The 27,132-nt window shown below is 45.3% G+C and overlaps 1 protein-coding gene across 2 annotated transcripts in view; it reads left to right on the top strand.

The window, feature by feature from the left end:
- IPMK (inositol polyphosphate multikinase) overlaps positions 1-27,132 on the top strand; it is a 326,827-nt gene that overhangs the window by 16,732 nt on the left and 282,963 nt on the right. For both annotated transcript variants that reach the window (XM_082269139.1, XM_082269138.1), the window contains exon 2: positions 15,981-16,066. In XM_082269139.1, the coding sequence (XP_082125265.1) occupies positions 15,981-16,066 (86 nt within the window). The remainder of the gene's footprint in view (positions 1-15,980; positions 16,067-27,132) is intronic.

The raw sequence follows: 27,132 nt of genomic DNA, 5'->3' as shown, positions 1-27,132 counted from the left end.
TTTAACGTGCCTCAAACTTTTCAAATCTGCCCATAGGGCGTTTGGGGAGCATTTTTAACTCCTCGCTAACGCTTGTGAAATACCAGTCTAATGCTCATTAAAGCAAGTCTTAACACTATGGTAGCGTTTAAGCACTAGAAATTTGTCAAGTGGTAACAAGCCATAGTCTTCATTTGGGATCTGGAATGCAAAGGTTCGGAGAGAAACTTTGGATGGGAAAAGAACTTCCAAACCCCGATTACAGGGTTGACAATCCCAGGGCTTGCATTGGTATGCCAATGGGGGATTGCGGTACTGGGCTAATTGGCTGTCGTCATTCTGCGAGCGGAGTCTCCTGCTCTGGAGAAAAACCCGGAAATCCCCATACGAGCTTGAGGGAGTTTGGCTGAATTCTGAATTGTCCGAAGTCTGTTCTGGTTCCATCCACAAGCTAGACTATCTGGGTCTGACTCTGGACTTGACCTTAACCAAAGAGTGCTACTTCCTCTGGACAAACTCCAAAAAAAAAAAAAAAAAAAACACAGGCTGCAATTCGTCTCCTGCTGTCCAGCAGATGGCCTTACCTCCGGACTTGCATGCGGGTGCTGGGCCTGATGGTGACTACCTTTTGAGGCTGTTCCATTTGCACAGTTCCATACGAGGTCTCGGCAAGGGAGATTCTGGCCAAATGGGACAAGAATCTGCAGTCTCTGGTTCCTCCCCTTATACTGGACAGTGATCACCACGGATGCCAGCCTGTCCAGTTGGGGGAGGTGTCCTCTGTCATTGTCCAGATGCCCTGAACAGAATATTTGCAGAGTCCAGACTACCGATCAAAGTCTTGGAACTCTTAGCTATCAGACTGTGCCTGGTACATTTAGAAGCATCCTCTTGTGTATTCAATTGGACAATGCTGCGGCTTATGTCAGTCACCAGAGGGCACAAGAAGTGTCCTGGAGGTAGACCGTATTCTAAGGTGGGCAGAATGGTTTGTTCCAGCCATCTCTGCCGAATAATTTCCCGGGTTGAAAAATTGGCAGGCGTATTATCTCAATTGGTAATTGGCAGGCGTTTGACCAAGGGGAGTGCTCCCTTCATCCGGAGGGGTTTCATCAGTTGTCTCCTTTGTGGGCATCCCCAAGGTGGATTTGTTGGCTTCCCGGCTCAACCGAAAGGTGCAGAGGTTTGTGGCTTGGTCACGGGATCTTCTGGCGGATGGCACAGATGGGCAGGTGGGTCAGTATCTTTCACCTTCCCTCCTCTCAAGTTTCTGCAAAGACCTCTACACAGGATCGAGGCAGAAGGGATTCTGGTTGTCTTAGTGGCCCCAGACTGGGCTTGGTACACCGATCTGGTTGCTGGCGTTCCTTGGAAGCTTCCTCAGGGGATCTGCTGTACCAAGGACCAATCTCTAGTCCTGCTTTACAGTCAGGAGTCTGTTTCCAACGCTGTTAAAAGCTAGGAAACCTTTTACTAGGAAGATCTACTGTAGTATGTGGAAGACGTGCATTGTGTGGTGTGAGTCTCTTGGGGTTTATTCTCACTCTTGTTCGGTGACTCTTATCTTGACCTTCCTTCAATAGGAGGTTGAGCAGAAACTGGCCTTTTGTCAGGTGTCGGCCTTTTGTCAGGTGTCGGCCTATCAATCTTATTTTAACGCCCTTTGGCCACATACTCCTTGGTGCGTACTTTTGTTCAGGGAGTTAGGCACTTGACACTTCCAGTTTGGTCTCTGTTGCCGCATTGGGACCTCGATTTTTGTGCTCTGTCCTTCAGAAGCCTCTTTTTGAGAATATTCATGAGATTCCCTGCTTGCGCTGTCCCAGAAGGTGGCCTTTTTGGTGGCTTTTACCTCTGCGCACACGGTGTCAGAATTTGCAACTTGGATGATATCTTGAATTGGTTTGCATATTCATTGGGGTCAAAATTGTGCTAGAATCACACTATAGTACAGGAATTTTTTGCATGTTGCACTGATGTGAATGGATACCGTGTGATTTCCATTGTCTTGTGATTCTGTGCTACTCAAGTCACATCTAAAATCGTATTAGTGTGAACAGAGCCTAAATAAACAAGTGTGTGAATAGGCCCTTTAAAGGAACTTCTGCTCATTTGCTTCCTCCCCCCCTCCAGTGCCACATTTGGCACGTTTCAGGGGGAAGGGGGGGGGGGTGGATCGGTACACTTTTTTTTTTGATGGGTACTCTTCCCCCACTTCCAGGAGCGGAAGGTCCGCCATCCTTCTTCTTCTATGAGAATTTTTTTTTTTTTTTTGTTCCCTCTTCGGGAAGCTTAAAGCCGAACTCCAGGAATTGTGTTGGGTTTTTTGTTTTTTCTATTCTTCATTCTTGCTTAAGGGAAGTATCCATTTCCAGTATCTAGAGGGCTCCTGGGGCCACAGATTCCCTGTGTTCATTGTACAGAGGGGAAGCTGCTCCAGCACCAAGATACAGCAGTCCATGTATGTAGCATCAATGGCTGCAGTGATTTTTGGCATCCCCAGCTATCCTCCAGATATCCAACATGGATACTTGCATCGAGCTAAGCTGGACCAAGGTAAGTTTGCATAGAAGATCTAGTTCATGCTTCAGTTTTTCAGGTTGTTCAGAGACCCAAACAGCTGTTTTTCTATATTTAAATTGGTTTTGAGTTCACACATGAAATTCTGATTATTTAAAGAGCTAAGCGCAATTGTTTACGTTTTTATTAAAGCTGTAGTAAACTTCACCAAAAAAAAGAGAAAAACGGTAAGTCATAATGTGCTGATATGGATCACATACTAGCACATTTTGACAGACTTATCTGAAAACGATCCCCTCCAGCAATGCGCTGTCACAGGTTCCGATGCTTCCACTTTCACCCAGTCTTCCTTCTAGGTTCGCGAGCTTCGACTATATGAATAGCCGAGCCGCGATGATGTCACTTCTCCTCATGCGCGTGGGAGTCATGGCCTGTGCACAGAGTTCTGTATGGGACTGCACAGTCCATTCAGAGCCCAGTGTGCTGCTAAAGAAAATATCTCCTAAACTGTCCACGTTTGGGAGATATTTACTGTGCCTTTAATAATCAATATTGTGACTTTACTAACGCTTTACATCCAGTGTTTAGACTAGATTGCTGTTGCTGCACTGGATGGTCTAAATGTGAGTTTACTTTACCATTTATCTACCTTTACAAAAAAGATTTCCTGGAGTTTCACTTTAAAGCAGAACTAAAGGTTTCAATACTCTCCTTTCCAATGACGTAATTCCCGTGCAGGAACTAGTCAGTCATTCTGGCACACGGGGAACAAGCTGGTTGCTGTAAGCTAAGCTAAGCTGTGCATGCGCAGCTCAGTTTACTGTGGGTATCGCTGTGAGCAGCCAGGGAAGTGTATTTTTATTGCAACAAAAAGCCAGCCTGCTCACAGTATATAACAGCGTAGTTCTGCTTTAACAAAAGTGAGCTTTGAGCATGTGAAGCCTTCTGCAAAGCGCATATCACAATGATCACTGCTACATTAGTAAAAGGCCAGGATGAGGGTATTAAGTGTGTGTGGGTTTTTTTTTTTTTTTTTTTGCAGCTGCAGCAAGAAGCGTGCTAAATACATCATTGTGCAGAAAAATGCAGTATAATTTTGTAGAGGGCCTTTTCTTGTGCAAATGTTTAGGTTTGCCAAAGTGCTGACATACAGGATATTAAGAAAACTTCCTTCCATGTGTGTGTTGCACATTTTGAGCGTTTGATAATGTACCTGTTTTTTTTTTCTGTGGTGTCATCTGTGCTAGCTGCAAAGACACAGATGATTAAGGGCTGGATACATGCACAAATTTAACAAGGCCTCATATACAGGGGCACTCTTGCCTTTGCAGTGTGAATGGACCATTTGCTTATGTAGGTGAAACCGCCTAGAGCTGCATGCAGGCAACTAGTGTAAAGCTGGCCATACAGTTTTTTTTTTTTTTTTTTCCCCGCTTTCTTGTTAAGCCAGCAGGCAGAGGGGGAAGGGGGGGGGGGGATTCCTCCATCTACACACACGGGATGGGTGAAGGAATCTGTGGAGGTGAAAATGCAGTGCATTTCCTTAATGCTGATAAGTAAAACTAATGCTGGCCATAGAGTAGCCAAAAAATCTTTCAAACTCATTTTCGGAAAACAAACACTCGGCCGTGAGAGCAGACAATCGTGCCATCATGTAATGACCGAATTTTGAACGATAAATTGTTCAATGGACATAAGTTTTTTTTTTTTTTTTTTCCTTCATTTTGTGACCTATGCCTAGTGCAAACAGTTCGGGCGAGAAACACATTTACCTTTCAATTTATTGTTCAGCAGAATCTTTCAAACTGTCCCTTCGATTTGTCAGCTTTGGAAAGTTAAAACCGATTTTCTATTTGTGCTCATTAACTGGATGAAAAAAGAACGAACGGACCAAATAACAGATTTTCAAACCATTTTTAGGCTAGTGTATGGCCAGCATTAGGGCGACCATGCATGGTTTGAATATTGGCCGGTTCCTGCTGAACCGCGTTCAAACCGTTAATGGGCAGGCTGAATGTACCAAGTTGATTGATTAATTGGGTACAGTCCAGCCTGCTGGATTCTCTTGCGATTATCACTAGCGGCTGCTAGCAATAATCACGGTCTTCTCCTGGCAGGGATGGCTTCCCTTGCCTGTCATGTCTGAGAGAAGACAATTACTGATTCCCCTGTCAACACTGTCTGTGTTGATGGAGTAATCGTGCAAATGTCTTTTATCGCACCGTATAAGGCCTCCCTTATGCTATACCAGGATAGCTGGGGCTTTTCTGCACACAATCTGTACTATCCACCCATTTCTCCCCTATCCCGTTCCCTTTTGTAGGTGACTCCCAGAATGCAAGGCAAGTTTTTGCCTTTTGGGAAATTGTCATACATGCTTGTGTGGGTAAATGTTGATACAATGAAGCATCGTTTTACAAAAGTATGGCCATGAACAGTCATTCACTTGTAAGGCAAGCTGTATGTGGCATCTTTTTAAAGCGGAGTTCCACCCTAAAATTAAACCTACCTCCATCTTCATGCCCAGGGTCACCTGAAAAACAAATGGATAATCGCAATTTTTTTTTTTTTTTTTTTTTTTTACTTACCTGGTTTAGAAGAAAATATACTTGCCTTACTTCCTCTTCCTCCCCTTGGCGGCCATGGCGATTCGTCACTTCCCGGCTTGCAATGATTCCTGGGAGCTGAATGTCATCGCTACCAGGAATCAATGCGCCTGCACTGGCCCCGACGTCAGTTCCGGTGCAGGCGCTGTCATACCTTGCTAAACAGCTTCTGGGCATGCCCAGAAGCTGTGCAGGGATGACGCTGCGGCACCGGAAGTGACGGCGGGGCCGGTGCAGTGCATCGTGGGACCGAAGAAGACGGAAGAGGACACAGAAGAGGATCGAGCTGGCTTCAAGCTGCCAACACCTGAGATGGCAGCGCTGGACAATACAGTTTCAAGGTAAGTATTTCTTCTAAAAGGTAAGTGCAACCCGGGACAGATCAGAGGCTAGCCATTGTGGAATGTACTAGCCCTGACTGTCCCGGGGGTATTTTTATTAAACAAAAGCTTTCCCAGGGTGGAACTCCGCTTTAAGCTCTCTGGATTCTGGAAAGCGCTAGGGATATAAAATGCTTATTGATGTCTGTGCATGATCCCTGCTTTCTTCCCATCTGTTAATTAACAGCTATTGGCTATGTTTGAAAAGTGCATAAGCTGAAAAGTGAAAAGTTGATCCTGCCTGAAATCGAACTGGCTTGTAAGTTTGGGCCAGCTTGGCTCAAACAAACTACAGTATTTTAAAGTCTTAGTAAAGCTGGAATTCTACTTTAAAGTATGTAGCCAGATCTGCAGTCTACTGCAGTGCGTTTTTAAAAAAAAAAGTCTACTTGCAACTTTTTGTTTCTAACTGCACCTGCCACAGAAGTGAAATGTTACATGTTTGCCATGTCTAAAACAGAGCGAAATCAGATACTAAGAATCTATGGCCAAAGCTTTTTTAACCATACTTCTTTCCTTGGTCACAGGAGTGGACTTGCACAGAGCAGCCTGGATCCTTCTCTTCTGTGATCCTGGCCCCTCCTCCTGTTCAGTGCCCCCACAGCAAGCAGCTTGCTATGAGGGCACCAAGCCAAGTCACAGCTCCCTGTGTCCATTCAGACACAGCCCTCTCCTGATTGGCTGCCGTTGCTGTCAATCAAAGCCAGCTAGCCATTCAAGAGGGAGAATCTCGGACAGCTGAGACACTTGTGGTCATCGCTAGATAGAGATGGGTTCAGGTAAGCATTAGGGGGGTTGCTGCACACAGAAGGCTGTTTATCTTCATGAATAGAATGCATTAGGATAAAAAAAACTTCTGACTTTACATCTCTTTTAAGGTTCATTTTATTAAATACTAAGTTGTGTAGTTGACATTTTGACTATCCAGAGTTTGAGTAATCGGTTATACTGAGATGGTATTGACAATTTGACATGCATTTTCTAACTGTCTGTAAGCCTTATCACCATATATTTTACAATCTATCCAGCCCACAGCTACTGATAGCATCAATCTAAAAATATTATGTCTGTAACCATAGAGCTCAACTGACTTCTTCTTTCCTGTAGTTTAGTTGCTTTACTGCATGGTTTTATTTGAGCGTATAGCCCAGGTTGTAAAAGGTTTCACGCTTGTGTGTTTATCTTTTTGTTTGCCTTATGAAAGTATAATCGTGTTTTTTTTTTTTTTTTTTTCTTCATACAACTCAAGGTTTCTTTGCACTATGAGTAAAGACGGTGTTTTTGCCTTTAGCCTTGGTTCACACTATGCGGTGCTGGGAACTGCATGTGCTATTGAATAGAAATTGCACCTCATTCCTGTTCAAATCGCATGTGACTCTTCAGCAGTGCAAATTAAGCCGCTATTCTGTATGGGTAAAATCGAACTGAATTCGCACCAGGACGTGCAGGACTTTTTTTTTTTTTTTTGCACCAGAATCAGATCACATGTATGCAAATACCCATGCAATCTGATTCTACAAATCGCACTGCGTATTACAAACAGATTTTGGGGTGTCCTTTACATCCACACCTGCATCGATTTGCATGCGGCAAGGAATCTGCACAGAACTCGCTGCAAATTCCGCACCGCACCCGTGTAAACGAGGGCTGTTTAAAACTAGTAACAAAAGTACATCTGCAGCCATATACACTGTGTAGTTCTCAGAACGATCTCCTTATTCTCCTATTGTTGTGAGATTGCTCAGTGGCCAATCGCAGAACAGTAAAGGTGATATTCAACCTAGAGCTGCAAGTACATTGACCTGTTTGTGTGTTACCTTAGGGATTGAATTCCGTAGATTTAAATGGAAAAATATAGCTTGGTATGCCAAAATGTAGAATGTCGCTGTGCATGGCAGTGTTTGATGTCAACTGCCCTTTTGAAAATGATCTGTTTTCGCTTGTATGCAAAGTTTGCCATGTTTACAAATTTGGAAAAGTGCACAGTTCCTCTGGTTTAAGAAGCCCTGCGAAGAACTTAAATACTAACTGCATAGTGTAAGAGCCCATTCAGACTAGCGCGACTTGTCAGCCTGACAAGTCGCAGTCCATTGAGTAGTACAGGACCCGTTCTAATGGGAGCGACACAAGTCGCTCCGACTTAGAAAAAGGGTCCTGTACTACTTTGGGACGGCCTGGGAGCGACTTGCATAGACTTCCATTATGTGAAGTCCCTGCAAGTCGCGCCAAAGTCGCGATGCACACGACTTCACAGGTCGCCCCCTGAAGTCGGATCGCCTCAGTGTGAATAGGCTCTTAATGGAGGATATGCAGCACTGACTTGTGGGAAGATCTCCTGGAGACCTGGCCTACCACACAACACAAACGGAAAACTTCATGTTGCTGGGTAGGCAACAGCAGGTCCCAAAACTATAATAGTCATAGGCATACTTGCTCTTCATTGTAAACAAGAGGCTTGCTGGGTTATGGCTAGGTTTCATCACTTATTGTGGACCATGTTTCTTCAGAAAGCCTAGCCAATAATATTTCTAAAATCAGGGTACCATCTGGAGAAATTGTTCACACGCGGGAGGGGATTTTGAATGCTTTTAGGGAGTATTCTAGTGATCTATACTCTTCACGATTAGATATGCATTTTTCTCCATCGATTATCTCTCCCATATTAGATCAGGTGGCGTTGGGGTGGTTATCAGACTTGAAGGTCGAGGCTGGTGGCACCCTTCATGGCCGAGGAGGTGGCCAGGGTCATCGGCTCATTCACGCCGGGTAAGGCACCAGGGCCAGATGGCCTTCCTATCAATTTTTAGAGAGCTAATTCAAGTTTTTTTTTGTTGTTGCCTATTCTAGCTTCCCTATATTCTCATTCTCTATGAGTGGGTCAGCTTCCAGGATCTATGAGCCATGCCCATATAGTGCTAATACACAATCCTTCTAAGAATCCAGATTTATGTGCTTCTTATAGACCAATAGCACTGTTAAACAATGATGTTAAAATTCTTACAAAACTCCTTGCTAGAAGGCTCCAGTGTATGCTTCCTTCTGTGATGGACTCGGATCAAACGGGGTTTATGCCAAATAAGTCCACGGATTTAAATCTCTGTAGATTGTTCACAAATTTGCATGCTTCACATGACAATCAAGGATCTAGGGTGGTGGCTCTCTAGATATAGAGAAGGCCTTTGATACGGTAGGGTGGTCCTTTCTTTGGGAAACTTAGGAGGATTAGTTTTCCCTTGCAGTTCATTGAATGGCTGTAGATAATTTATAAGAATCCGACTGCTTCTATCAGCCTGGGTGGTGCTCTCTCTCTCCCTTTTTCATTGTATCGGGGCACGCGTCCTGGATGTCCTCTCCCCGACTCGTTTTGCTTTAGCAATCAAGCCTTTGATGGAGGCACTCTGCACGTCACCACATATCCGTGGACATCGTGTAGGTTGGTTGGAGGAGAGAGTGGCATTATATGCCGATGATATGTTGCTGTTCCTGGACGATGCGGGAACTTCATTGCAGGGAGCGTTGCGTATTCTTGATACATATTCTACATTCACTGGACTGAGGGTAAACTGGTCCAAATCCCTTTTACTATCTGTTGACCCAGGGGCGAGGGAATCTGCTGCTTTGAATTCTCTGCTTCAGTGGGTGGATACATTTTAAATATTTAGGAGTTTGGGTCTCTAGTGGGTCCTCGGAGTATGTTCCTTTTAAACTTGACCCCGGTGGTACAAGAAACAAAGCACAATTTAAATCGTGCGAACGCCTGCCTCTCTCTGTATTGGGTCGGGTGAATCTAATTAAAATGAAAATAATACCTATGTTTATTTACTTTTTACGCCATTGTCCGTCGTGGATTCCAAATTTTTTTTTTTTTTCCTCAGGTAATACCGTTTTTTTTTTTTTCTTCTTTTCTATGGTTCCCCTAGCCCTCCGAGATATAGGTTAGCCACGCTTATGAGGCCTGCCTCCCAGGGTGGGATGGCGCTTCCGGATATGCACAAGTATTATTTGGCCTTCCAGTTGATCGCAGTGGCCTGGTGGTTTTCTCTGGACAGACCTATTTCTCCACAATGCTGGAGGCAGCCATAGTTGGATCACTGGAGGCTTTGAGTGTACTGGTGTTTCGGGCATTGTTGGCCCCGTAATCATTGAATCCTTCAATGTCCACCACGGTTAGGGCATGGAGGGCTGGATTATTCAGGGGGCGTGTTTCTTCCGTATCGGTATCTCTGAGTGTGCCGATCTGGAAGAATCCCACTCTACCTCATTATTATTTTTTTATTTATTTATTTTTTTTAGCTACTGGACCCAATTGATTTGGACTAAATACAAGATAAAGTCTTTCTCGGGTGGTGGAGGGAGGCTTTTTGAAGTCCTTTGCTCAACTTTCTGAGGAGTTTAGGATACCACTTGCGTACTATTTGTACTATAGGCAATTTGCTAATGCTTTTAGGAGTCAATTTTTGAATTTACCTTTTGCAGGTAGAGTAGTCTAAGTTGGAATGTTTACTTAGTTCGGATTATAATAAAAAGCGCATGTCACGGATTTACGCTCATTTAGTAGCAGACGCATTATCTCCGTTAGATAAATTATGCGCTAAATGGGAGAGGGACATGCCAGGTTTGGGCCCGGAGGTCTGGGATAAGATCTGGGATTTTAACATTTAAAAGTTTAGTTTCCGTGTGGGACCGAAAAATTCAGTATAAAATAGTGCACAGGGCTTATTTCACTCCTGCTAGGTTACAGTGGATGAATCCATCACACTCCCCTGAATGTTAGATATGTTGAGACTGTGCTGGGAACTTCACACACATTTTCTGGTCATGTCCTAAGATCATTAGTTATTGGGAGGAAGTTTTGGTGGTACTTAATGAACATACATCATTCTCTATTCCTAGGACTATTAAAATCTGTTTACTGAGTTTGGTGACTGCTTTGTTAAATACCAGAGCTGAAAAAGTATTAGTCTTCTCTTGTTTTATGCACGGAAGGCCATTACCTTACACTGTAAGAAAAGGGTTCCACCTAAGGTTTCCTTTTTGGAAAGGTTTGGTTAATAGTAATTTACCATTTTATAGCGAAACCTATGCACATAGGGGTTGTCAGAGGAAATTTGATAAGATGTGCTCAGGGTGGCTGGCCAATTCTGATACAGCTGAATAGGAGCTTGGTCTTGCCTTATTTAATCCTGGGAGCAGCTAGGCATTGAGTAAGAGGTGGGAAACTCTGTTGGTAGATAATATATAAAAAGTATTTTTGCATAGGGAAGGACTTATTATTTTTTTTTTTTGGTGTTTTTGTTACTGTCGTTTCTAGTATTCATGTGTTTGGTATGTTTTGATCTATGTATAAAATCAAACAGATTTATTAAAAAAATAAAAATAAAGCCTAGCCAATGTCTATGTGAAACTTTTTGCATGCTGCCATATCCTCACTAGGGATGAACGGTTCGGGTCGACCATCGGTTCGACCCGAACATTGGCTGTTCGGGGTTCGGACGAATTCCGAACTTCTTGCTGAAAAAGTTCGGAATTCGGCAACCAGAACCGACCAAAATGCAATGGTTCAGGAAATGGGCTTTAAAAGCCGTGATTGGACCAGAACCATCCGTAAAAGCCAATCGAGGGGGCAGGAGAATGCTAGGAATGTGATTGGAGTGACTAAGGGGGTCCATAGGCCAATCATTAGTGAATACGCCCCCCAGTATATAAGATAGCCCCCGCCAAATTCCTAGCATTGTTATACAGGGACATGGAAGAGAGTGGAAGCAGTTCTGTGACTTTTGCTACAAAGTGTCATTTAGCAATTTTTAGTGTGAGGAAAGGGATATCTAGTGTAGTTAGGGTGCTATTTTCCACTATAGTTAGGTTTAATTATTCAGTTTCTGTAGGGAAAGTGTTAAGTGTAAGGGGACCGTAGTGTAGGGTTAACTGATTGTGACTGTTATGGCAGGGTGACAAAACCCTTCCATAGCAGGGTGACCGCTATAGAGAAAAGATTGTTTCTCTTGTGTCACATTCAGTGCACTAATATGGCTTCGCCCCTGTCAGCATTCTTTTTGCTGCAGGCGTTGATGGTGCTTTTTTGAGGACATGTGGAGTCAGGCATGACATCTGAACATGTGTATAGGGGTATATATACACACACATGTATGTATATATACACCTGCACATATATAGGTGTGAAAGGAGCAGAACACTATACTTGCGCTTATGAAATAATTAACACTAATATGGCTCTGCTCCTAACACACCTATATATGTGTATGTGTAAAATACGTGTGTGTGTGTGTGTGTGTGTGTGTGTGTGTATATATATATGTGTGTGTGTGTGTGTGTGTGTGTGTGTGTATATATATATGTGTGTGTGTGTGTGTGTGTGTGTGTGTGTATATATATATATATATATATATATATATATATATATATATATATATATATATATATATATATATATATATATATATATATATATATATATATATATATATATATATATATGTGTATATGTATGTATGTATGTATGTGTATATATATATATATATATATATATATATATATAGTGTGTATTTTACACTTACACATATATAGGTGTAATAGGAGCGGAGCCATATTAGTGTTATTTCATTAGCTCAAGTATAGTGTTCTGCTACTTTCACACCTATATATGTTTATGGGTATATATACATAAAAGTATGTGTGTATATATGCCCCTACACAGAAGTTCTGATGTTTTGCCTGCCTCCAATAACCCCCAAAAAAACGCTTGATACTAAACCGGCAAGGTGTGAAAAGAGCGGAGCCATATCCCTGTTCTAGAAGTGACCAAAAAACAAACTATCTTTTTTTTTTTTTTTTTTTCTGGTTCTGGACATGCTACAGAGCTGAAACTTCACAGGTACACTTTTTAGACCCCCGAGACACTAAATCCAAAGTCAAAATCAAAACTTTTTTTTTCTTTCTTTTCAATAATTGGCTCTCTATCAAAAATGACGATTTTTTTAAGAACTTTTTTTTTTGTGTGTGATTAATAGTCCCTGGGGCGTGACCCAGAACCCTAGGCACTTTTTAGGGGCATTTATTAGGTTTTAGGGCTTCAAAATGGTGTTTTTTTTGATAACCAAGTTTGGGTCCCATTGATTTCAATGGGGTTCTGAAATCCGGGCCGAACTTTCGGGAAGTTCGGATGTTCTGGCCGAACCAAACTTTTGAAAAGTTCGATCATCCCTAATCCTCACCAGTATGTACTATTTTTTTGCTTTTGATTTTCAAGAAATAAGGCCATTCTTTGTTTCACCTTGGAAATGTATGTTGAGGTATAACCTGCATCTGTTTCCAAAAACACGAGCTGCAAAAGATCTGAAATATTCTTCCTTGGACAGTGCATGGTTTGGTTTAAAATGTTTTTACTGCTGAATATCTTCTACTTTTTTAGAATTCATGACAAACTTGGACTTCTTACGTCAAGCACAATTAAAAAATTACCTACATAACCTCCAACTGGCATGAAACACTATTATCTCACTCACCCCTTTCAACAACTCTATTTTTGACATAAGTTCCAAAAGATGCTTTTGTCACTGTTCTATTCCTCCGTCACTGGCTTAAGCTGGCCGTAGACAGGGTTTGAATCTTGGCCCGTTCAGCAGGGCTTGTCACAAGATTAGAACCACTTTTGTGAAGGCTGACTTGTACCCAAGTTGATCAACTCTGTTACAACCAGCCTGATAGATTGTATATGCGATTATTGCTAGCGGCTTTTCTAGCTACTAGCTGTACTCACACTGTTCTCCCAGTTGGGGCAGCTCCCCCTGCTACCCTCCTCCCCCTTTACCTGGGAGAACACAATGGCTCAGCAGGAGGGATTCCCGCTTCAACTCTGACTTTGATAGGGGAATCAAGTGGTTTGGCTTAAGGAAAATTTCTCCATGTATGGCCAGTTTTAGAGATCAAAAAGGAACCTCTATCTATTTCTGGAACAATGGGAAGATGATCTAGAGCCGGGGGGGGGGGCCCAAAGGATGGTATGGCCCTTTTTACACAGCCTTCATAGCTTGCAAATGTCCAGAGAATTGGCTACAAACCCCTGACCAGATGGTATACGACTCCTTCAGTCCTCATCACGTTTCCATAAGTGTCCAACCGTTGTTGATGTATGAAGGCAGAGGGAACCCTTTTACATATTCTGGGAATACCCCAAATTGCAAGACTTCTGGAAATCTGTAGAAAAGCAAACAAGACCGTTACAGTTGCAAATCTAAATAGAAACCTGACGAGATACCGATTGCTCGATTTATCCCGTTTACCTGATGATGAATTAAGAGAAAAAAAAAAAACTTGTTGCTTAACCACTTTAAGACCAGAAGGATTTGCCCCCTTAATGACCAGGCCCTATTTTGCGATTCGGCACTGTTACTTTAACGGACAGTCGTGTGGTCGTGCGACGCTGTACCTAAATAAAATTGATGTCTCCCCCCCCCCCCCCCCCCCAGAAATAGAGCTTTCTTTTTATGGTATTTGATCACCTGTGCGGGTTTTTTTTTTTTTTTTTTTTTTTTTTAGGGACTGCGACATTGCATCTGACCCCTGACTGACATTTTTGACACTTTTGGGGGTACCAGTGACATTACTACAGTAATCGGAGCTAAGAATATGCACTGTTACTATAATAATGCCATTGGCAGGGAAGGGGTTAACCCTTTTGGTGGTCAAGGGGTTAAATGTGAGCCTAGGTGAGTGATTCTAACACGGGGGGGGATTGCTTCTGAAATGGCCATAGATACATGTGATCCTATATGGAAGGATCACATGGGCTCTATGATCGTTCCAGGGAGAAGAATGGCCAGCTGTGTTTACAACAGCCGACCGCTCTTCTCTCTCAGCGGTAAACGATCGCTGGTGTCAGGCGGCAATCGGAGCCGGCTGCCCGCTGCATCGGCTTCCCCACTGACAAGCAGGGGCGGGAGTGCGCCGCTGCCGGCGTGCGCTAGCCGCCAAATCCGGCACCCCAGCAATGGATTATAGGGATTCAAGAAATGGAACAGCTTACTATATCTTTGAAGGAGCAGGATGAGAAACACTGGCAAATGTGGTCTTTATAAGAGAACCGAGACGTGCAAACTTACTTAGCTCCCACATCAAGATTTGCACTTTGCAAAAAAAATTGTACCATGAGAAAACCAACTGAGAAGAAATGGTTAATTGCAATGAGTAGTAAGCAGAATATTGTAATGGCTGTTTTTATTTGTCCTCTATGGGAAGCTGAGCTGTAAAGGGTACTTCAGAAGTCTGAGCCATCTGTAGGATTTAACAATCTGCTGAGCTAACCTATGGTTTACAGCATGGGACCGTACAAAATTGAAGTATTCTGGCCTATTTCTAGGTGCAGAGCAATTATAAAATACTATAAATGCCACTTGCTTCCATGGCATCTGACACTTGAGTAAGGGCCATAACCATGTAGTTGCTATTAAAAAAAAAAGACTGTCATACGTTGAAAGCGTTGTATATTTGTATCACTTTGCATAGTGTCCTGGGATACCCTTTTAAAAACAAATTTAGCAAGTTCCTGAGGTTGAGGGCTAGCTTTTTAATTTGCCCATAACAGTGAGGGGAATCTTTAGTAAGCCATGACAGGTCAAGATCTGCCTGATGGTGTCTTGGTTAGGAGCCAACTCTGATTTTCGTGTGTGTGTATATGCAGTAAATGCTGGGTGCCTGTATTCAAAGGCCAGGGACTGTTGTTTTTCACTAAACGAGGTTGTGCCAACTGTAAGATGTGCTTTGTTTGGGGTGCCTTCATTCTAAAGAAGGAACATTCAATTCAAGTGTTGGGGTTTTTTTCCAAACTGGGTTACACATACTATTGAGTTATAAATAGAAAAAAGAGAAAAAGGGATATGGTAATGAGTTGGGAAGAAGGGGATCTCTAGGCTATCACATCTTTCACAAGATGGCGACTGTTGTCTAGATTCGAGCCACACCCTCACATGGGTCTCAACAAATCACATTCTTTGATCTTTTTATTGAAAATAGCTTGAACTAGATAGAGGTCACAAAAGTTAATTTTTGTCCCAGGCTCAGAGTTTTGAGTTTTTGAGCAGGATTACATAGGTCATAGATGGATGTCCATCTAACCCTTCCTCCAGGAAGCTTGCTGTAATATTGGTTAGGTGCTAAACAACTCCACTGTCCTATTATTCATTGTGCTCCTGATCTTACGCTTTTTATCTAGTTCTTTGTTGCAGGCTGGCTGTGCAGTATTCATCTGCCTTAACACAAAGTCCTTTTCAATTTGCTTGTGGAGCAGACATACTTTATTTCATGTCCAAGCTGCATTCATATCAAGTTTTATACAATATTACGCAAGGAATGGAAGGCTTGTTTGCTTTAATATTGGACTGTTCTACCTTTTTTTTTTTTTTTTTTTTTTTTTTTATTGTAACTTTTTTTTTTTTTTTTTTAATAGCTTGCATTACAGGAAATATTTTTAATCTTTTAGGCATATTGCAGCATCCTGATGGGACTGTCCTGAAGCAACTGCAGCCTCCACCACGAGGACCAAGAGAACTGGACTTCTACAACATGGTAATTTAATATCTTGCCTGAATGGCTTTATAGATAAAGTACAGCGATTACAGCTAGGTTACATAATGTTGAAGTAAATATCTTTTTGACAAACTTTGTGTAGTAAATACATTTAGCACCTGTAAACTACAGTTTTACGTAATCAATAGAAGTATTACATGTATATTTTATTTCCTTTTTGGTTACAAAGATTCTTGTATTCAGTGTGTGTTTTTTTTTTTTTTTTTTTTCCCTTGCAGGTAGGTTCTGTAGTCGACAGGCTATGTACCCCAGGGCTTTTTTCTTGATACTGTACAGTATAAAATGGAAATTAGCAAAGTTAAATATAACCTGTATAGTGCAGTTTTTAACATTACCGAAGCCGTTTTGGGAGTCTCCCTTTCAAAGTTTTTTTATTACTTTTCTGCTTCCTTTAACACATTACCATACAACAGTGGAGCGCAGTAATGTGCAGGGTAGCCTAAATTTTAGTGACAACAGTCTAACTCCAGCTTAACACCTTCCTGCCCGGGCTATAGTAAAATTACAGCAGGAGCACTGTTGTCCTGGGATGACGTCATTCAACGCACCTCTCCACTGGACTCAGCCGATGACTGATCACTGCACCGGCCCACTGCCAATGTCGTTATTGCTGTGACCAATCACAGCAGATCCCATAACAATTGTAAACAATAGATGGCATCCTTTCATGCCATCCATTGTATGCAATTGTGTTACTAGCTGTGATTGGTCACCGTGATCACATGATACAGACCCACCAGACCAGCCACAGCCTATCTGTACCATGTGATTGGCTTTGACCAATCATAGCTAATCACAATAGACACTGAATGAACCAGTGTCATTCAGTACAAATGGTTGCTTTATACCAATGAAATTCATTGATGCACTGTATGCAGTCGTGTGTGTGTGTGTGTGTGTGTGTGTGTGTGTGTGTGTGTGTGTGTCTTTCAAAAAAAAAAAATACTATGGTAACACCATTTTGCTCGGCTCACTGTTAGAAAAAAAAAAAAATAGTTAAGACAAAAATGTAAGAAATAAAATATTAGCGTTACTAAACCCAGGATCTTGCATTCGATATATCTGGTCTCCCACAGTACACAGAACCTGGAAATGCAGTTATTCAAGGAAATATAAACTGCTAAATACCTTTTTATTATCAGTATTGTATAGCAGCAGTTTTGTGACTATCAGTTTTTTTTATTCTACTGTGACTGTCCTATGAGGCTGCATGACCTGTGACCCTCTGTCTGGACAATGTGGATTGGCCTTGTGCTGTTCGCACCCTCCCAAGACAAAAAAAAAAACTCTCTAGGAATACACACCAAGCTGAGGTATGTTCAGAGGGACTCCAAATGGTCTGTTTTATCAGGAAATGATTGGAAAGGATCAGAGAAGACTGGCTCAAACAGCAATTTTACACAGTGCAGGGGATTAACACCTTAGGTTCCACAGTAAGTATACCAAGCATGCTTTATTGCACATACAAATGAATTTTACTGTTGTGGGTTTAGTAACCCTTTATTTTTTTACATACTGTCACCAGTCAGTGTCCCTGATCACCGCCACACCGCTTAAGAAAGCGCTGTACTGCACTGGTGACAGTATTGAAGAAAAATAATTTTTTTACAAAAAAAAACCAACATAATTTTCCAAATTGTGACAAAGTTTCAACTTCAAAAAACTCACCATGCCTCTTTCTAAATACCTTTTGGACTGTTTACTTTACAAAAAGGGGTCATTTGGGGGTATATTGCATTTTTGGGCCTCAAGAAATGAGATGGGATGCCAGTACATCAGGATTGATCGTGTGTGTTTCCTTTTTTTTTTTTTTTTTTTTTTTTTTTCTTTAACCACTTAAGCCCCGGAGGATTTGGCTGCTCAAAGACCAGGGCCTATTCTGCGATTCGGCACTGCGTGACTTTAACAGACAATTGCATGGTCAAGCGACGCTGTACCCAAATGAAATTGACGTCCTTTTTTTCCCACAAACTGGGCTTTCTTTTGGTGGTATTTGATCACCTGTGCAATTTTTGTCTTATTTTTTTGCGCTATAAACAAACATTTGGAAAAAATAACAATATTTTTCACATTTTATTTATATGAAATTCCCCAAAAAAATGTAATCAAATTTTTTAAAATTTTAGGCCAAATTGTTTTCTGCTACATATTTTTGTTAAAAAAAAAATCGCAATAAGCATAATTTGGTTTGCGCAAAAGTTATTGCGTTTACTAACTAAGGGAAAGATTTGTATTTTTTTTTTTTTTAAACTAGTAATGGCGGCGATCTGCAATTTTTTTTTTTCTTGTGGGACTGCGACATTGCGGCGGACAGAGCGGACCAACTAACATTTTTGACACTTTTGGGGGTACCAGTGACATTACTACAGTAATCAGTGCTATACATATGCACTGTTACTGTAAAAATGACACTGGTAGGGAAGGGGTTAACTTTATTAGAGATCCAGGGGTTAAGTGTGTCCCTAGGGGCATGCTTCTTTGCTTCTAACTGTCAAGGGGCGTGGCTTTTGATGTAGCCACAGAAACATACGATCTCACATAGCAGGGTGGTATAGTCTCTGCAGTTACACCAGGGAGAATGACAGATGGCTTCGTTTACATCAGCCGCCTGCCTTTCTCCCGCTCTCCCTTTCCAGTGGGAGATCACGAGTGGCCGGCGGACATCGGAGCCACCAGTCACTCGCGTGAGAAACCCTGTTAACGAGCGGGGGCGCGCCTCCGGCGCACGCTTGCCCCCCCCCCCCCATTGGCTCGTGGGCGAGTGACGTACCAATACGTCACTTTGCCCAGGAGGGGCTGACCGCCGCAGTGTATGTACTTGCGGCGGTCAGCAATTGGTTAAGAAAAAAACAAAAAAAGTGGTGATTAAATACCACCAAAAGAAAGCTCTATTTGTGTGAAAAAAGGATAGAAACTTCTTATGGGTACAGTTTTTTACATGATCATGCAATTGTCATTCAATGTGTGATAGTGCCTGGGCAGAGGGAAAAGAGTTAAAGTGCCCGGTATTGAAGAAGTTAAACCATATTTATAGGAGAATTGTTAGCCCTCCTGAAAGTTTTAGGCCAGCTGGCAGTCAGCTGTCCTTAACTGCAGGTAATCGCTGGCTGTGCGCTTTACAGCTTAATTGTATAGGCTCAGGCGCAATAATCACAGCTGTCTGCATCCACCCACCTGCACATTCAGCCACAGAAATCTGCTAGATTCCTGCAACAACTGGGAAATTTCAGGCAATTTCAGTACAAAGAGCCTGTATCTATGTGTAATACTAAAGGTAAGTCTGGAGTTCAGCTTGACAGGCATTATAGACCTTCCTACCTGCACCTTGTGTATTTCTTACATAAAATGTGCAATGGCCAGGTTTCATGGTGACATTTGTTGGGCTGCACGTAGAGTCTAAAGTGAGTAAAGTTTCACAATTTGTTGCCTGAAGTTTAACCTGAGGCATGTGGAATTGCACTGCACCAGTTAATTGACAATCTGTGAAGTCTATCCCACAATCCCCCGGGTTTTTTTTTTTTTTTTTTTATAAGTCTAGTGCTCTGCTGGTGACAGCTAGTAAATAGATTTGACACAGGCAGAGCAATTATCAATAGGGATAAATGTTTCCACACTACAAACAAATATGCAGCACAGAAAAAATAATGCATGCACTGGATGCCATGTGACCCGTAACCAAAAGGTGCCTGTCTATTGGGTTTAGCAAACAATGGAAAAGGGGGGATAGATGACACTTCAGACTGTAGCCACAACATGTGAGACATCATTACAAGGTAAGTCTAATAAATGATTTGGGGAATATAACTAACGCAAACACCTATTTAAAGGAACAAAAACTTTTGTAAGTGTACAATGCCTTTAATGTGAATGGTGAATACTATTTAATGAAGCTGGGTAGGGCGTAGTGTGGCAGGGGCATTGTCTTTTACTCCTGGTGTCAGAATCTGGCAGAGCTAAAAGCAAAAAACGTTAAATCTTCATATAGCATTGGATGAATGATCTTCTTCTTTTTTTTTTTTTTTTTTTCAGGCAAATGCAAAAGTTGGTGTTATCGCATGTAAATGTAATCTTCACTCATTTCCATGTGTGGCCTACATTGGTAGGTGTGTGTGTCTTCTCACTACCCTGGGAAATGGACCATTGCACTTTACTATAGCCTCATACACACAAGGTGTTTTTTTTTTTTTTTTTCATTTTTTTTCGTTCAACCCAGCGGGCTAAACCAAAAAAAACCTGACCGCTCAGGTCAGAGCCACTCTACTAACAATCCAATGTTAGTACAGTGATCTCCCCTGCTGTTTTGTTGTGTTCTGGCAGAAGGAGGGGTGCCCTGCCAGAACACTCCAGGAGCCGAATTGCAGACTTTTTTCGGTCAAGCCCATTTGGCCTGCTTCTGTCTGTCTGTCAGACCGACTGCAGTACACACGGGCCGAATGTCAGCTAATTTCTATTGAACCGGCTGATGCCACTGGACATTTGGACCTTGTGTATGAGGCTTAAAGTGGGAATAAACTCCCCATGGACGATTTTTATCTTTAGGTAAATCCCTCCTAAATGTGCACCATTCAGGAGATATTTACTTGTGATGCTGCTGGAGTTGTCACCGGTGCATGCGCTCTGAACGGCTTAGGCTACCGTGCCATTCCTTCAGAGCCCTGTGCTGTGAACGATCATGACGTCATCACTGCTCATAAAATCAAAGGATCCTGGAATGGAAGACCGAGTGAATATGGAAGCCCTGTCAGCGGTGACTGAGTGCAGCCCCTGACATATCCTCCCCCTGTACCGCGTCTGGGGCACCTGACATGTCCCCACTGTACCGCATTTGGGGCACCTGATATGTTCCCCCCCCCCCCGTACTGCGTCTGGGGCACCTGACATGTGCCCCCCCTGTACTGCGTCTGGGGCACCTGACATGTGCCCCCCCTGTACTGCGTCTGGGGCACCTGACATGTGCCCCCCCCTGTACTGCGTCTGGGGCACCTGACATGTGCCCCCCCCTGTACTGCGTCTGGGGCACCTGACATGTGCCCCCCCCTGTACCGCGTCTGGGGCACCTGACATGTCCCCACTGTACCGCATTTGGGGCACCTGATATGTTCCCCCCCCCCCGTACTGCGTCTGGGGCACCTGACATGTGCCCCCCCTGTACTGCGTCTGGGGCACCTGACATGTGCCCCCCCTGTACTGCGTCTGGGGCACCTGACATGTGCCCCCCCCTGTACTGCGTCTGGGGCACCTGACATGTGCCCCCCCCTGTACTGCGTCTGGGGCACCTGACATGTGCCCCCCCCTGTACTGCGTCTGGGGCACCTGACATGTGCCCCCCCCTGTACTGCGTCTGGGGCACCTGACATGTGCCCCCCCCCTGTACTGCGTCTGGGGCACCTGACATGTGCCCCCCCCTGTACTGCGTCTGGGGCACCTGACATGTGCCCCCCCCCGTGTACTGCGTCTGGGGCACCTGACATGTGCCCCCCCCCGTGTACTGCGTCTGGGGCACCTGACATGTGCCCCCCCCCGTGTACTGCGTCTGGGGCACCTGACATGTGCCCCCCCCCCGTGTACCGCGTCTGGGGCACCTGACATGTGCCCCCCCCCGTGTACCGCGTCTGGGGCACCTGACATGTGCCCCCCCCCCCCCGTGTACCGCGTCTGGGGCACCTGACATGTGCCCCCCCCCCCCCGTGTACCGCGTCTGGGGCACCTGACATGTGCCCCCCCCCCCCGTGTACCGCGTCTGGGGCACCTGACATGTGCCCCCCCCCCCCCCGTGTACCGCGTCTGGGGCACCTGACATGTGCCCCCCCCCCCCGTGTACCGCGTCTGGGGCACCTGACATGTCCTCTTCAAAGTCCCAGGCCAAAACATCTGAAGGAAATTTCTTTGCATGCCTTGGCTGTGGTCTGGGCGATTAGGGTGTACCTGGCAGCTATGGAGTCTTAGGAAATCAGACTCGCTATTTGTGCTTACGGATGGGCCTCGGAAAGGGTTGTCTGCTTCCTCTGTGACCATTTCCAGATGGATCAGACAGAATAGGCCTGAATCACCATCTATCAAGGGTCAGGTTTCTCCTTTACCTGTCAAGGTGCACTCTACTCTGGCGCTCAGTACCTCCTGGGCCTTCTGTCATCAGGCGTCAGAGATGCAGGTTTGCAAGGCGGCCACCTGGTCGTCGGTGCACACTTTCACAAAGGTCTATAAAGTTGATGTGTTGGCATCTTCGGATGCTTCCTTTTGACTACAAGGTTTTGCAGGCTACTGTTTAGAGGACCTGGTCCTCCTTTGAGGGTGTATTGTGGTTTTTTTTTTTTTTTTTTTTTTTTTCAGGTGAGATCCAGTTTTGATTGAGCACCTGTTTACCTGGTTGGCTATAGTGAGCCTTGGGAACTTCATTTTCGCTGTTCCCACCCCTCATGTTTGACACTGCTTTGGGACGTCCCAATGGTTAAGAAGTATCAGGAGCTGTGTCCGTCAAACAAAAGGGAAAATGGGATTTTTGACTTGCCATAAAATTAATTTCTATTATGTTCATTGACGGACATAGCACCCACACCTCTGTGGAGTTGTAATTCTTCTGACACTGCTTGTAACAAAACTGACTACCTATATCAGAGAGAGGGAATCTACCCCCCTGGGACTGCCCATAGGCGTAGTCAGACTTTTTTTTTTTTTTTTCCTGCCTAGTGTCCTACTCCTGTGGGGGGGCAGAATAACCCAATGGTTAGAATCAGGCGCCGTGTCCGTCAATGAACATTAGCAAAATGGATTTTACGGTAAGTGAAATACCATTTTCTCTTACGTCCTCCGACAGTCGCCGCCCACTCATACAGTCTTCACCAATGGGGGTATTGACTTCCTCTCCTTAGAAGTAGCTAGGCAAAAGACTTGTTAAAACAAAAGCATTTACATACACACCCATGGGGGCTGTCCCACTGGTCCAATACCCCCCTGCAATAGCCACCCCAACTCAGTTTGTCTTATGCCTAGTTCAGGAGTAGATAGGCTTCCCTGTGCTGGGGCTACAGTCTCAGCCTTCTTCTATTTTATGATTTTATTTTCTGAAAATGTCATTTTTTTCTTTGCATTACTAGCTGTTTCTTTTGTCAGCGTTAGTTAGTCGGATCTTTGGATGAACATGGCGTTTGCGGAGCTGGGAATCGGACTGGCCGTCCTGGTTCTCCAGGACAGAGGGTCAGATGGAATCCCAGCCCGCCATCGAGTGTTTAGCAGGCTAGGTGTTCGCCCTGGCCTTGCAAACGACCCATCCCTGTCCTCCAGGGATGCAGCCTGTGAGGTGGCTACCTCACCAACACATGCACGGTTCGTCCGTGCACTACTGGTGTCCTGCGTTTTTGGCTGGCGGCACTCCCCTGCCATCTGAGGGTGGGTGGTTTTCCGTTTGATGTGAGGCACCCCATGCCATCGGGTACAGGTAAGTACACTCTGTGTGGGGCCTCTGTCTGGGGTCGGCAGTCCTGTGTCTGTGGTGTCCCCTATGTCTGTGAGTTTTGGGCTCCCTGATCCCGGTCCCCACAGGGTTTTTTTTCTCTCACAGCCAGCGCTGTGTGGGGTTTGGGGGATCTCTCTCCTGTGTCACTTGAGGGTGCTTGGAGGTACAGACGCGTGCGGCGACCGCTGCGGGGTTAAAAACCGCCAGTCCGCCATTTTAGGTGTGGGCAGCATGTCTGGCTTCACTGTGGGTGCTTATATACAGCATTGTATGTAGTATATTTTGGCGCCTTGCGGCGCCATCTTGTGTGTGGCAAATGATCGTTCCGAGCACATGTCGGCGGCCATTTTGCCAAAGCCTCTCATTGCTTTACATAGGCATCCATGTTTCCTTAGCCTGCAGCCTCAGTTCAGTCTCTGGCGGTGACATGACATCACTTTCTTCCTTCACTCAGGAGCGACCGACTGCGGTGGTAACACACTTTTGGGGCTCTGTTCTGCTGTCCTTTTCCTCCCATGTGCAATCTTCCTGGCTTTCAGTTTGTCCCTGAGGGGGGGGGGGGGGGGGTCTGTGTTCCAGTCATCGTAGCGGTGTGCTGCGGGGTCTGCGGCACGATTAAAGGGCCAGTACCTTAAAAAAAAAATCCCACTACCGTGGAGATGGTGGACCAGATTTATCAAGGGGTCATGTATTTGTGCGATGTGGCCTTAAATGAGGCCCCATTGGCTGCGTGCCTGTCCAGTGTTGCGGTGCTTAACCGTCGACTGATATGGTTGAAGAGCTGGTTGGCTGACCAGAAATCCAGAAAGACGGTGGCTGATATTCCTTATGCGGGGTCTCGCCTTTTTGGTGAATCCCTGGATGAATTGGTTAAGGGAGTCACTGGGGGCAAGAGCACTCTGCTGCCCCAGAATCCTAAGGGCAAGTTTTTCCGCGGCAAGCGGGGTCCCGCCTTTAAACCTAATCGGGGGTCCTTTCGTGCCTTCTAGTCACAGTACAAGGGGAAACCCTTTAAGGGCCAGGGTGGCCAGAGAAAGCCCTGGACCGGCAAACAAAAATCCGGTCAAGCTGGTTCGGTGGCTCAGTCCGCCTCTGCCTGAAGGGGCGCCCTCACCCGTTTCAGGGGTGGGGGGACGTTTGCGTGGTTTCCTCCAACCTTGGCTGCTCCACGTTCCGGACAGGTGGGTTCAGGAAATCAATTCGATCAGGGTACAAGATCGAATTTCTTTCACGGCCGGCGGACAGATTCTTTCCCTCAAATCTTCATTTGACCCCAGGGCGGTTACAGGACCTGCATCAAGCGATACAGGATCTCCTCGCTCAGGGGGTAATCGTCCCGGTGCCTCATTGGGACAGGTTTCAGGGGTTTTATTTGAATTCTGTTCACTGTGCCCAGAAAGGAGGGCAAAGTGCATCCAATTCTGGACTTAAAAGCTCTGAAGCGCTTCGTGCGTGTTCGAAAGTTCCGCATGGAATCGCTCCGCTCGGTGGTGGCCTCCCTGAGTCCGGGAGAATTCCTGGCCTCTATCGACCTGAAGGATGCGTATCTACACATGCCCATTTTCGAGGGTCATCAGAGGTACCTCCGGTTCGCTATCGTAGAGGATCATTATCAGTTTGTGGCGTTACCCTTTGGTCTCGCTTCGGCACCAAGGGTCTTTACCATAGTGTTGGCACCTGTTCTGGGACTGTTGCGGGCACAGGGCATTGCGGTCTTGGGATATCTGGACGATCTCCTGTTAAGATAGAGTGCCAGTCAGAGCCTACTGCGCGATCTGTCCACTACGGTCCAGACGCTCCAGGAGTTCGGTTGGATCATCAACGTTCAGAAGTCGACCATGTCTCCTTTCGGTTCGTCTCCCGTATTTGGGAATGGTTCTGGACTCTGCTCAAGCAAAGGTGTTTTTACCGGAGGACAAGCTCCGGACCCTGCTGTCCGAGGTCAGGTCCCTCAGGGACAACGAATCCTCATCACTCAGGACCTGTATGCGGTCCCTGAAGTTGATGGTATCGGCCTTCGAGGCGATACCATTTGAACAGTTTCGCACGCGGCCTCTCCAAGCGGAGATCCTGGCCAGGTGGGACAGACTACCTCAGTCCTTGGACCTGAGAGTGTCTGAGTCGCCAAACCAGAATGGATCTCTTGTGGTGGCTTCAGTCCCCGGCTGTTTCGGAAGGGAAATCCTTCCGGGCCGTTACTTTGGACGGTGATTACCACGGATGCCAGCCTGTCGGGCTGGGGTGGCGTCCTGGGCAACCTCTCTTGGTCGGAGAAGGAATCCTCCCTTCTGATAAACATATTGGAATTGAGAGCGATCAGGCTGTGCCTGCTCCACTGGTCGGATCGTCTTCAGGGCCGTCCTGTACGGGTGCAGACGGACAATGCCAGTGCGGTGGTGTACATCAACCACCAAGGGGGCACCAGGAGTGCTCGGGTGGCCCAGGAAGTGACCAGTATTCGGTCTTGGGTCGAGACTCATGTCCCGGCGATATCGGCAGTTCACATTCCGGGTGTGGAGAACTGGCAGGCCGATTATCTGAGCCGCCAGACCCTGGACCAGGGGGAATGGTCCCTGCACCCGAAGGTATTTCAAATGGTGTGTGCGAAGTGGGGATCCCCGGATGTGTATCTGTTCGTGTCTCGGCTAAACCACAAGGTGGAAAGGTTCGTGGCAAGAACACGCGATCCTCTGGCAGACGCCTCGGATGCGCTGGTAGTGCCTTGGCATCAGTATCGTCTGATCTATGCCTTTCCTCCGATTCAGTTGTTGTCCAGGTTCCTTCGCAGGTTGGCCTTGGAACAAGCACTGGTGATTCTGGTGGCGCCGGACTGGCCACGCTGGTCCTGGTACGCTGACATCGTTCACCTGGCTGTCGAGCCTCCTTGGCGGCTGCCAATGCGAGAAGATCTGCGGTCTCAGGGACCGATCCTCCATCCTGCTTTACAGTCGCTGGCTTTAACGGCATGGCTGTTGAAGGCCAGGTCCTGAGAGACAGGGGTCTCTCCTCAGAGGTCATTCCTACTACTCAAGGCTAGAAAAGCCTTGTCTGGTAAAATTTTGTTACCGTACATGGAAAGCTTATTTTGCCTGGTGTGAGTCCAGGGGTTTCTCTCCTCGTTCATACACGGTGGCGAGAGTGTTGGCTTTCCTCCCAGTCTGGTGTGGACCAGCGCCTTGCGTTGGCCACGATTAAGGGCCAGGTATCTGCACTGGCTGTTCTCTTCCAGCGCCCTGTGGCGTCTAATTCTTTGATTCGCACCTTTATTCAAGGTGTGCGTCACTTGGCCCCTCTTAGAAGGGAGCCTTTGCCTCCATGGGATTTGAACTTGGTTCTGTCCGTGTTACGTTCCCCGTTTGAAAACATCAGGGAGATTTCGTTACCTCTGCTGTCTAAAAAGGTTGCCTTTCTGGTAGCAATCACTTCTGCTCGCAGAGTGTCGGAGTTGGCGGCGTTGTCTTGCCGCTCTCCTTACCTGGTGGTTCATAGGCATAAGGTGGTCTTGCGACCTAACCCGTCCTTTCTTCCAAAGGTGGTTTCGGATTTTCACCTCAATGAGGACATTGTTTTACCTTCCGTCTGTGCGAATCCT

The sequence above is a fragment of the Pelophylax lessonae genome, assembly GCF_965119305.1.
Source record: "Pelophylax lessonae genome assembly, chromosome: 9".
NCBI lineage: Eukaryota > Metazoa > Chordata > Amphibia > Anura > Ranidae > Pelophylax > Pelophylax lessonae.
The sequence above is the reverse complement of the archived record's forward strand: the minus strand, read 5'-3'. Positions and strand labels throughout refer to the sequence as shown.